Source organism: Vanellus vanellus (assembly GCF_965231255.1).
Source record: "Vanellus vanellus genome assembly, chromosome: 4".
Lineage (NCBI taxonomy): Eukaryota > Metazoa > Chordata > Aves > Charadriiformes > Charadriidae > Vanellus > Vanellus vanellus.
The window spans coordinates 15,921,561-15,934,830 of record NC_138909.1 but is presented as its reverse complement, the minus strand read 5'-3'; the positions used below and the strand labels follow the sequence as shown (position 1 = coordinate 15,934,830).

The following is a 13,270-nucleotide window of genomic DNA, read 5'->3' as shown; positions in this document are numbered from 1 at the left end:
CTAAAGAGTGGTGGAACTTATTGTCCTATGGACTTCTTGCCACTTCTCACCAAATTTGGTTGAAGTTCACTCCAAATCTAGTTGGAGGACAGGATCACATAAGCTTGTTTCCTTTTGAGACCAACCTAAAAAGTCTTCTTTTACTGTTCATTGTTTGGAAAGAACACATAGCGTGTTTCATTTGAGTCTTTTAACTTTTCTTTATGTAACAGACCGTATCTAGTAGTAACTAATTATCATTGATTTATCATGATATCCCCTGCTCGCCCCAGGTTGCATATCCCAGATCGCTAACTTCTAAGATTTATGCCTAGTTGTAATTATTTATTCCAGACTTTTTCAGAAGAGGGAGTGTAGGCGTAGTTCAGACTTAAACTTACTCATGTGTCTCCAAATCCCGTATCTTTGGCTACACATACCTGTTGCTAAATTTTATCTTTAAGTTAGCGTAGAGACATATACTTGAAAAGAGTCTCCACATCACAGAACTTTAGAGACAGAAAGAAACCTTTCCTTAATTGGATATGCAATTCTGCATAGCCAGTTTGACCATTTAAAACACTTCCAGTCATTTATTTTTATCATATCAACTGAAGCTAATTCTTTTTTGTTATTCTGCACTTAACACTATTTTACAAAGCAGTTATATTGGTGGTTTTGATTGCTGAAGAATTGAATACATAAGTTAGCTGGGAAAAACTTGATTGTAAAACATAACTTAAAAAATTAAAGCAGCAAAGTGTTAGGAGATAAAGTGAGCTCATCCTCATGCAAATAAAGAATGTAGTTCTGCAATAAATTACTTATTATTATTACAGGGTTGTTACTGGTATTGAACTAGCAGGTACTGTATTGAACTGATGTTACAGAAATTAGGTATGTTTTCAGTTCGAATTAGTATACTCTTAAGAAAAACTGAAAGAAGCTTCTGAACATGCAACATGAAAGCAAAAAGGGCCTGTTGTGTTCATAAAAAATATTCTTTATAACTATTTTTTCATTCTTATTTTTTTAAAAGATGTTGGTAAGCAATGAAGATGTTTTGAATAAAACAACCCAGGGAGAATTCTGTAGGGTTCTATTTTCACTTCTGAAAATAAATACTGTGCAAATGAAAAACTTTCTTCGTGCTTTTCCTTCAGTTGATTTTAATCAAGGTTTAGTATAAATCACAGGGAACTAATAATATTTTTTTACACTAGGAAAAAGTAAGCAGGTTTGCCAAAAGTGTCCTTAATCCTTTCACCTTCACTGCCACTTTTCTAGCTTAATTCTTCAAATGGAGAATCTTGTTCTGGTGTAACACCTGGGGACAGGTCTGTATTCTTACTTTGTAATGAGAAGCTCTTCAAAGTATTCACAGCAGTGCAATAGTGCTAATTCTGAACTCTGTAATTTGTGTTTTCCTTAAAAGTTTTGACACTTGCAAAAAAAAAATCTTAAATTAGTTTCTGTTCTTAGGTATTGTAAAGTTCATTTTCAAATGTCTTAAAATTACTGAAAAGGTATTGCTGTAGTTTACTTTGAACTATGAAAAATCTTGTCTCAAAAATGTTAGAAAAAACATTTTATGTACACTTGAACATAATGTGTAGCACTCAAGTGAATTGTTTATATACACACTTCTGTAAGAATTGTATTATTCCTTATGTTTTTGGTATCAAATGTTGCTCTGTTTGCTTTATGTGCATGTTCGTGAGACTATGACATTTAATGAAGAGATCTTTTTAAAGTATTGATAGCCATGAGTAAATTACACTATGTTTGATCTGTGTTAAAGATTCAAAGTCCAAGGTCTTTGAATAGAACTAAGAATAAAAATGTAATTAGGTTACATCCCTAAAGTCTGATATATCTTTAAACAAGACTGCAAATGAAACTTTATTAAAACTTCAAATGAATTATTTCTTTGCTTTTTTAAATTCTTTTTCCCTCTTTTCTCTTTCATGTCTATTACTGACATTGCTGCTTGTATTTTACCTGTCTTTTCCAGAGTATTTTAATTATTTACTGCTTAATGAGTAGCACTGAGATGAAGCTTCATTCAAAGCTGCCCACTCGCTAACAGATTTTTTTGCTTCAAAGCTTTGCAAGGTCTTGGACTACTTCAGCTGAACTGGCAGTTGTCATCATAAACTTTCCTAGAGGCAGTGTTTCCTTTTAGTAATTGATAAAGGAGATACTGTTTCCAGAGGTGCCCTCTCAGTGGGCCTGAGAGCTAATGGGGTTGCACGTCCTCAACCATTATCGGTAATGTGTAGAAGTCATGGGTAAAACAAATATTATGAAGCAACTAATAAAAATATATCATACTATTCAGAGGATCATAGGACAATTCAAGTTGGAAGGGACCTCAGCAGGTCATTAGTCCAACCTGCTACTCAAAGCATCCTTCTGAAGTAGATTATTTGCACAACCGATAGTGCAGGGGTGTTGCAGCTGATATTAAATTGATTATTGGAAGCTGTGGAAAGGTGAAGGGAATGGGGTAGAACCTGAGCAAAATGTAATAACTACAAAAAATTGCTTAAACTGAGGCAGGCATTTGACTTGAGTTAGCAAAAAAAGTAATTTAGTGAAACTAATCTGCTTAGTTAGCAAAAAAGGTAATTTAGTGAAACTAATCTGCTTCAGTGTCACTTTCTGTATGTAAAAGATAATGATCATATTACTCTTTGAGATTAAATAGTAATATAGCATGTTTTCATTTGGTTCTATTGAGCTTAAAAAAAACCCTCAAGCCCTGAAAAACAGAGCTGCAAAGCATATGCCATTCTTCACTATTCATCACTGCGTTTTCACCTCCCTCCCCTCTCTGCATTTGGATATCTGCCTATAAACACTGAAATATTTGTGAAACCTGAAGTGTGAGCATCCCACTGAGCTCTTATTCAGAGCCTGGAGCCTTACGTTGTGAGCTTCCTGAATACATTTTGCATCTTAGGTAGCCTTTGCATATAGAAAGCGCTTTGATGATTTACAAACATGAAAGAAGGTTTGAATGTTATCGTGAAGCAAGAATTCCATTCTCTTTAAAATGGGTATGTTGTCATTCAGCTAGTGTTCAACATTGTTTGCAATGTTCTCCTCCAGGTGAAAATTGACATATATCAAAAAGTTTTTCTTTATATATAATCGAACAAATCAGAAGGCGTCTGTCAATTGTTGCTTTCAGAAAATGTGTTAACCTAAAAAGGTAAAGGAATTTTAATTGTAAACCAAAATTTTCTGTGTGAGTTCATTTGGATGTGAATGTAGGACAGACAAGGTAGTGGAATTTTCTTATGGGACTCGTTCAGTTGTCAGGTTTTTTTTCCCTGAAGTTGGACACCGATCTTGGAAGAATACATTTCTTTTTTATCCTAGGTTTCATGTGGGCAAAATGCTGCTAAACCGGTTTTTGCAATTACAGTGTTGTAAAAGCTTCAGAGGTTCTAGATTCCCCCTCAGACCTAAGCTTCTATGAAAATCCCTGAAATATGAACATATTTTCCATAGTTAAGCCTAAAGCAAAGGGAAAAATCGGTGATATAATGTGGTTCAGACAGCAAGACAGTAATTACAGGTATGTTTCTATGTTTCAGAGTTAAGGGTTACATTTAGTATGAAAACACTCTGATTTATTATTGTCTTTCATGTATGTCCATACATTATATTTTGTACCATTCTTTGTAAAGTATATGTGAGGTCTGTATGCATATAGTTTTGGGGAAAATCATGTAATTGACATCAGGTTTTCTTTGTAGAGTTACTTTGAGTAGTTGCAATCAGTCTAGAGAGTAGCTGTATGTCTCTTGGAGAAAATCTGAGAGATTTTATGGAGAGCCAGAAGCAACTTAAGAAGGCCTGGAGATAACCCAGAATGTTAAGGGTACAGTGGCTACTGCAGTAACTGGAAAAAAGCAAGAGGAGGAAATTTGTTACAGTCTCCTCTACAACAGTGCCAGTTCCTCCTGTACTTATTCTTAGTGCTTTCTTGTAAGAACAAGATTTTTCAGAGCAGTTCCTCTTCTGGTAAAGTGCTCTTCAGTTAATTACAGGTTTGTTTTTTTTTTTCTTCTTGCTAGTCCTCAGTAAACTATCCCCCAAAGCAGCTGTCACTTCAGCTGCCTGTGGGAAACCCTTCCTTCTTTGTGGCTCAGAAGTGTTGGCAGCAGCAGGGGAAGGGATTAGAGAGCAGACAGGCAAGCAACCAGAGAAACTAGTATTATACCTAGCTTGTGAGGTGTCTCTCATAGAACCCTTTAAGCAACATCTTTTAGAGCATTTTTAATATCGTAATGTGTTGATGCACTTTAACATACTGTAAACAGTCGTGCTGTGGGTGCTACAATATGCATTGCCTTCTAGGTTTGTATAGGTATATTTCGAGTATTTGAGCTTTAAGGCAAGTAATTTAGGTCCTCAGAGGACAAGACTATATATGATCTAACTCTCACTGGATTCCTATAGTTATGTCTGTCTTTTCAGACAACTTGCTTAGCTAATGTCAGTAGAAATAATGTATCATTCTCTAAACTATAATATCAAGGATTAGCCTAGCAGTTCTTGACATAGACAAGGGAATATAAAATACTATCTTTTTGCACTGCAATCTCAGTCCACCAATGCCATGTTTTGGACTTTGTGATGCTCAACTTTACTTTTATCTCCTTCCTTCTCCTTTATGTCCTCAAGCTGCCTACTTCTCAGGCATGCTTTCAGTTGACCTTGAGCAGCTTAAACTCTAGGGAGAGATTTACTGGTGTATTGTCAAATTGGGGAAATTGTCAGAATACCCCATGATGAGCCAGCAAGTTCATTACAATATTCTTTTGAATTCTTGATGACATTTTGCTAAAACTCCCAGCGGAATCTTTCTGAAAAATATTATCAGCTCCTCTATAGTAAGTGAAAATAACTTTTTATCCTTTTAACTTAAAAATACCTTGATTTTTTTTTTTTTTCTGATGATTGGTTGTGTTTTAAAAGAATCTTGTAGAGTTATGGAATCACAAAATTTTATCTTATTTTTATCTTCATTCTTTCCCACAATATTGTCTTGCTTTTGCAGATGGCACGAAAACTCAGGTTCCTGCATCTGAGATCAGTCACAGTGACTTCTGTACAATTCATTTTACCCCAGGAGTCCAGGGTGGTTCAACGATTTACTGAATGAGAGACTTTTTTCGTGACTCTTGTGAGCATTTTGTTCCACCTCCTATCTCTGTTAAAGACTTATAACAACCTCTGTAGACAGTGACTCACACTGGAAACTGTGACGGGTTCTTAACTATTTCAGCATCAATAGTTCTACCATGATTGAACATAGGAAGCTGAAAATAATGCAAGTAGTTCAAGCAGTTAAACTGAAATGTAAGCCTATATCTTTTAAAATACTAATAACACTCTTCTTTTTTTGCTAGCATTAATTGTTGCCTCAAGCAGATTTTATGTCCGTGTTGTACAGTGAAATAACTGATTACAAAAGATGTCCTAGTTCTAGATTAAAATATACCATAATATACATAAAGCTTTACTGTTCCTTTAGGTTGTTGCTTTAAGCTAAAGTGGAATATTTTCTAAAGTCCTCAACAACTGTTTACGATTTAGAATTAAATGTGCTTTCTGCTTATACTAGCGCTGCTGAAGAAATTTACCTAACAGACCTGTCACTTTTTTTGTGCAATTGTTTCTGTGGCATTATTTTCATTGGTAAATGTATGAGCTGATAGAAAAGGAAATCATTAGGTGCTCTCAGTATTGCTGAGGCATGGAGCTAGAACAGGTCAGTCACTGCATTTTGCAGATTGTGACATTTTAAATTACCTGTACACTACTGGAAGCAATCTGTGGACCTAATTAACATCTCACCTAATTAATGTCAGGACTGTATATAGGGAATTCTAGATAGTTTTGCACTGCCTTTATTTATTAAATACCGCATTATTCAAATTTGCTATCTTTAATTTCAGTATTGAAAACTTCAGATTTGTGTGCTGTTTTCTTAAGTGGGAGTAACTTCTTTTTTTTTTTTTTTTTTCTCCTTCAAGTAATCAATGCACTGCTGAATGAGTTCATTTTAATGCACTCAATCATGCCTCTAATGTTTGTAGCTTACGGGCGCAAGCATCAGTAATGCAGGAATGTTATATGGCTTTAGTTTGGGCCATTTCATAAAATATTCATGGAATCAAAAATGTGCATCAAAATAGCGGCTGGGAGAATTACATTTATGTGCCTGCTTTTATGGCAGCTTCACATTTAAACCCATTTGTGTTAATATCTAGTCAATCTTTCTACTTAAAAAAAAATAGCAAAATAGTAGTCTCCATATATACCCCTTTTGGTTTGATATCTATTTTGATATAACAAATGTATTCTTCTGGAGTGGGTTTTAGGAAAGGAATTATAAAGGAAGTTTCAGACAATGTAAAAACGTTTCTCTTCAGTATTTACAAAATTACACTGAGTTCTTTTGCTTGAATGAATAGATTTTTATTTTTTTACTTTAAGCAACTCTGAAAACTGTAGCACAAATCTCTGTGCATACGTATGTAGTTGCTATGAAAATAAGAGTCATTTCTAATATCTGATACTATTAGTGGCAGAGTAATGTCTTATATAATTGTTTAAAACTGATTCTTTACTCCCAAAATTATATTGTGACAATGTTTACCTCCCATATTTAAGATTAAACTGTTGCTGATAGGGTTTCTTTTGTTATGCCCTGAGCTACATTAAACTATATAATATTTCAGTAGTGGTAGTATACATGTCGTAAGAGTTATGTTTCTGTGTTTTGATTCCTTTTATAAACAGGGAAGAGAGATTAGAGATTCTCAAACTCCATTTAGTATACACTGAGCTAATTTCTGCATGACAGTGGGAAAAATATATGCAATTGCTGTTATTGTTGCCAACTGAAAATAGCTATACTGCTTTGCGTAATATTTTGCAAATAATTTTTTCAAATATAGCTTTCCTAGAAACACCTAGAGATATAAAAACCACATTTCTACAAACTATTCCAAGTGATTTTCCTACTCGTTGTTTTTCCTCTCATTTTCCTTTTTTTTTTGGGGGGGGGCTTCTTTTCTTTCAGTTGATGATAAAAGTCATTTGAAACTCTGCCTTGTCACCACTCAGGTGAGATAAAAATACTCTTACTCAGAAATGTTCTGTAACTGGCTTATTACTTTCTTTTAATGTTTTTCAAGATTTTTCAGACAGCATCTACTTATATCTGTGCCTAACAGTTGCAGTAGTTCAGTGTTTAAAAATTGGAATGCACTGACCAGATCAATTCCAACTGAGCCGACACATGACAGTGAATAAGCTTGCCACCCCCCTGAAAACATTATTTTTCCACAACATTTGAGGTTCACGTAAGCATTATGGATTAAAGAAATAGGCTGGTATGTCGTTTGCCAAGGAGAACAAGAGACCTCAGATTATTTTGGTGGAGGAATGAATTCCAAAGTCTAAAATGTTTTACTTTCTATGATTTTGAGAGGTCTCCATATAGCTAGTGTTACTTGAAAGAGTCTCCAATAAGCAAATTCCCAGCTATGTAAGCGCTTCCAGGTCAGGAATTCCATCTCTCCCTCATTTAGGAAAGTAGCAGGTGTTTTAGTTTTTTGCTCAGCATCTTCTTTTGGGTATTTCTATGAGTAGATTGTATTACTTTTTACTTCGTGCTCTTTCTTGGTAATTCAGTGAAGCCAAACGTAATTTAGTTCAATTTGAATACTACTAAAAAGATTATATTGCTTTTGTATTTTGAAGCTTGATGTAGAGGGATTGTTTCTAAAGAGGTTTCGCTGAGAGCTGGCAAAAAGGATGTCAGGTCACAGCTCTTATGGTTAGGTCAACTCTTAAAAACTATGGGGTACACGGAATATATGAGTTCAATTTCTAGTCTGACAGAAACTTTCTCAAGGGGATACTGCGAGTGAGGAAGCATGGGTAAGAATTACCATACCTGATAGTTCTAACAATCTAAACAATAGTTCTGTAGGTTGCGTGTATTATTTACTTAAATGGTGGTGTCCCATTAAGAGATTATGTAACAGAGTCTTAGGAGAAACTCGGATAACGTGTTCAGCTTCAAATTACATATGCAGGTGATACCATTCATTTGTCTGCTGCTTCCTATTCTTACTAGAAGTTTTTGAGTTAAACATGAAACAAACTCTATTATTCTAAAGGATCCATTACACATGTAGTGAAAGTAGATCACTTAAGCGTGTGGCAATACCCTTTCAGAAAGATAATCAGTTGATTAATAAACTTTGGGGAGAAATCCAAGGAGGAGTTTGTATGCGTTTATGAGTATCCAAGTGCATGAAATGCTAAATCTAACTGTTAACATTAAATTTCAACTCAACTTTCCATCATTCATCACAAAGCCAACACCAGCTTCTTCAATTAATATCTTAAATCTTCATTTAGCAAGTTGGATAACTGGAATTGTGTTGACTTCTGAGTTGGACTTTCCCTAAAAAGCTAGCTGGACTGGATAGGCAGAAACCCAAATTCAAAGTGGAAGCCTCTTAAGAATGGACAAAAGTCTTCATCTGGGTTTAGCAAGTCTCCATCTCCATTTCCTGTTATGTGTGCTGGCAGTGAATCATTAAACAGGTTGTACTGGTGCCCTGGTTTGAGTGACACAGGGCTATTTTCTCTTCTAATGCTTGGGAAAACTGCACTTCTAGGAGACTTCAGTGTCTGATTTTGTGAAAATATTTACTTTATAGCCAGCTATGGCATGTGGGTTTCAAGGTCTCGGTGTTTTTGAGCTCACCAGGTGCAGGGACAAGGAGGAGCAAGACCTGAGTGCTTGACCTGAGCTGTCCAACAGGATTATTTCATAGCATGAACATCACGTTCAATAGGAATTAGAAAGTTGGCTGAGAAGTTTTCTCTCTCTTTTGTGATGGCTGTGATCCTGAGAACTTCTTGCCCTGGTGCCAGACCCCTGAGGCCTTCCCTTCCTAGTGCTCGCAGTGTCCAATATTTGCTGCCCACTGCTGGGAGTGCACAGCTTCCTACTGATAAAATTAGCTGAGTGTAACCCTTGCATATTTTATATTGGTATTGGGATCATTATTGGTTCTTTAGTGTTATTAATGTTAATTATCTAGTCCTATTCTATGAAATCTGTTTATATTTCAGTATATTTCCTTGTTTTTTCCTGATTCCCCTTCCCGTGTGGCAAGGGATCATCAGGTGATAGAATAATTGTCTGAAAATAAATTGTTGTGGGTTCCTCAGACCATAACAACTGGCCATGATAATTTTACTTTGCATTGCTGCTTATTCAGCCTGATGTCAAGTATGTGACATTTTGTAAAGAATGTATAGATCTTTTCCTCTCTGTTTATAGGATCTGGTAGCTACTCTGACAGTAAGATTTTTTTATTTTTTTTTTCCTAGTGTTTTGGGCCATCTCTCCAACACCTGTCCCTAGCTAGCATGGAGCTGAATAAAGCTTGCTGTCTCCCATTTCACCTGGCACTTCACTCTTCAGTGCTTTTTGTTGTGTCCTCTGGGACGCTTACATGAATCATAGGTTGTAGAGCCTTAAAATGCTTAGTCTGTGAAACTCATTTAATTAGTTGCTTCTTTGAAAGAGAAGTTTCTTGTGCTTGTCAATTTTAGTTGAACTCATTTTAACCATCAGAGAAGCTTAATATGAAAACAAATTTAATTCTAATAAGGATAAGTTATGTTTTATATTGCGAAGTTGAAAGCATAGTTATAAAAGGATTACATATGCAAAAGACAAATCTAAATTAAGTTAATAAGAGGAATCTGTCATAGCTGTTCTACCACTAGGTTGGCTGGAGGCCTGGGGAACTAGACTTGTTGGAATGCTTAAAGAAGGTGCTTCTCCAAGCTTTTCTTCCTTCTTTCCTACAATTGGGAAGCAACTTTTCTCTTTCCTGGTTATTTTTGTAATTTGAATGCAGTACTGTAAAAGTGGTCTGCAAAACAGTAATCATTCCTTATAAATCATGTTTCAGACAAAGTGTAAGCTGCAAACACATCTAAACAAACTTAGTTTGAAGGTAGAGGGCAGGGAGGAACTACCTGTGTGTTAAAATGAATCGAACTCCATCTTCAAATTTTCCTTTGTTTTAAAGATGTTTGAGTAACTTACCTTTGAAGACCTTAAAGTGTAATACTTCAAACTCAATAATTAACCTATTAGTGGTTAATGCTCTTCCAGTAAATTTACTACATAAACTCACCAGAGTTGGTCTAGTACTAATTGATGAATAAATTACTTTGCATAATAATTCTTTGTTGATCAATTAATTTATTTGAATAAAGGTATTTCCACACACACAGAGGGGTGTTTTTACCTCTGTTCACCACATTTGAAATCTTTCAGCACAGGTTTTCATTATGGAAAAAGAAACTTGAGAAACAGTTCAAACTGTTTCTCATTTATGCATAGATGTGATTTTGAAATGTGAGATCCACAAAAGCTATATTAATGAATCTATAATAGAAGTATTTTCTGGAAAATTCTGACTTTGCTTAGTTGGTATCACATCCCCAAACATTGTGGATCTACAAAGGAAAGCTAATTTAAAATGTGGCGAGTTTAAATTACAGTATTACTGGTAACTGTGAGATTTGCAGTATTTTCCAGTGATCTGTAAGTTAAATATTGAAGATTCTTGAAAAACTTGTGAAGTGATTGGCTGCAGCTTACTTTCTGATGGTAAAATTCTTATAGACTAATAACTTTAAAAATGTTGTTGATTACACTGACTGTAATTACGAATTTCATTTTTTCAGGTCACGTCATGAAAGCTGCTGAGCATTATGAAGCATTTTATCACCTAACAGAGGGTTCAACATGGAAGGATGAGACAGGCCACACTTACAATTCACTGGCATGTGAGCATCTCTGGAGAATTTATACATTACTAGCAGACAAAATGCTAGAAAATAAAGAACACCAACAGGCCATCAAAACGCTAATAAAAGCTTTAAAAATGGCAAAAGAAGGTAGGTTGAAAATAACACTTTCCCATTTCTTTATTTGATGTGCATGCCATGATTTTCCCAGGAGTAAACTAGACATTGTCAAGTGTTTGACTGGGTAATTATTTCTTATGAAATTCAAAGACAAATGCTATCAGTACACTTCCAGATCTCACTAAAACAGAAATGCCTTCTTGCTGACAACAAAGAATCTTTTAGATTCCTGAAATCTTTATCTCCAAAAAAGCCAACCTTGTGGGAACAATAGTGTAAAACAGTGAACCCATAATCAGAACGTGAGGTCGCTGATTGAAGCTTAGCTTGCTGATTTTGATTGGCTAGTCACTGCTGATTTGCAATTTTTGAGTGACTTAATTTGCTGGATCACTACCTTTTCACTCTACATAGTTCTTTAGTACTTGCAAAAAAGGGTTTTCTATCATAACCAAACAAGATTTCTTCTGTATATCTTGATAAGCATAAATACTTTGAAACCTAAATTAAAAAATTAGAGAATAGCAAAATAGCTGAGGTAGGAAGAGAGACCTCTGGGGACCATCAGGGTCAGCTAGAGCAGGCTGCCTAGGAGCACACCCAGTCAGGTTTTTAGTATCTGTACCATTGGAGACTCCATAACCATTCTGGAAAACGTTTTCCACTGTTCAAACACCCTCACAATAAATAAATATTTTGTTAAGTTCAGTTTTGTTTTGTTCAGTTCACTTTGTGCCCATTGCCTTTTGTCCTGTCGCTCAACACCACTGAGAAAGAGCCTGGCTCCCTCTTCTTTACACCCTCCCATCAGAAATTAGAAACCCTAAGCCTTCTCTTCCCCAGCTCCCTCAGCCTCTCCTCCTAGGACAGATGCTCCCAGTCCCTTAGTCATCTTTGCAGCCCTTCACTGGAATCATTCCATTACATCCCCCACTCTTTTGTACTGGGGAGCCCAGAATGGGACACAGCACTCCTGGGGCGACCTCACCAGTGATGAGCAGAGGCAAAGGATCACCTCCCTCAATGTGCTTGCAATGCTCTGCCTAATGCAGCCCAGGATCCTGTCGGTCACCTTTGCCATGAGTGTGCATCGCTGTCTCACGGGCAACTTGTTGTCCACCGGGAAACCCAGGGCCTTCTCTGCCAAGCTCCTTTCCATCCAGTCAGTGCGCAGCCTGGGCTGGTGCCTGGGGTTACCCCTCAGTAATCAGTCTTGGTGCCAGTATTGATCCCTGAGTCCACCACTAGTGCCTGGCTTCCCACTGGACATCGTGCTGCTGCTTACAAGCCTTTGAAGGCCAGGAGCTCAGCTAGTTTTCAGTCTACCTCACTACCTGTTTTTCTAAGCCATACTTTATCAGCTTGTGTGTGAAGTTGTTATGGGAGATAGTGTCAGAAGCCTTGCTAAAATTGAGAGAAGCAACATCCACTGCTTTCCTTTCATCCACCAAGCCAGCCATCTTATTGTAGCTAGCTATCAGGTTAGCGAAGCACGATTTTCCTGTCATAAATCCACGCTGACTACTCCTGATTTCCTTCTTGTTCTAGATAATGGCTGCATGAAGCTTTGCCATGCGTGGATAGGTTTAAAACTGGAGGGAATTAGAATAGTGTTTGAATGTTATATATAATGTGAGATGTTGATCAGCTAGAAATACCATGCTCTGGAGCATGTCTCACGCATGAGGGGGAACAGAAAAGAGAAGGTAAATCTTACAAGTTGACTTTATAAAAATACACAGATTTTTTCAGAAATCTTAATAGTGCTTGTTTCTCAAAAGATGCTGTTAAATGTCCACTTCTACAGACTTACTTTCCTAGATGATTATCCCAGATGATTATTGGAGTGCTTCTCAGAAGTAGGATAGAAGGTCTCAAATAATCATCTTTTAACATGCACAGCAATTCAAGAGCCTTTCATGGTATTCCTTAAGGGGCATATTTTGCATATGAATTACACATATAATTAATATGTAATATTAATTCAATATTTATCACCAGATACATTAGGTTTTTTGATTTAATAATGCATGCCCAATATTAATCTATTAGCCAGTCTTTAAGTAGTAGCTGGGATCGATAGAATTAAACTATCAAAAATGGAAAACAAAGAATATATTTTCCAAATTTTAAAAGAATTTTGCAATAGATAATATGATAATACACATAGATAGTATAATACAGCAATCTGTAGGAAAGTATAAAACATATTCAATGAAGCCAGGTCAAGTTCATAAAAAGAAATGTCTTTATTGGATCAGCAGATACTTTTGGAGAAAATTAACAAGCTTTCAGG

The 13,270-nt window shown here is 36.0% G+C and overlaps 1 protein-coding gene across 1 annotated transcript in view; it reads left to right on the top strand.

Annotated features, from left to right (window-relative positions):
• TTC29 (tetratricopeptide repeat domain 29) overlaps positions 1-13,270 on the top strand; it is a gene marked incomplete at its 3' end in the record, with an annotated part of 307,765 nt that overhangs the window by 212,665 nt on the left and 81,830 nt on the right. Inside the window, 1 exon segment of the mRNA XM_082482455.1 lies at positions 10,792-11,004. Coding sequence (XP_082338581.1) covers positions 10,792-11,004 — 213 coding nt within the window.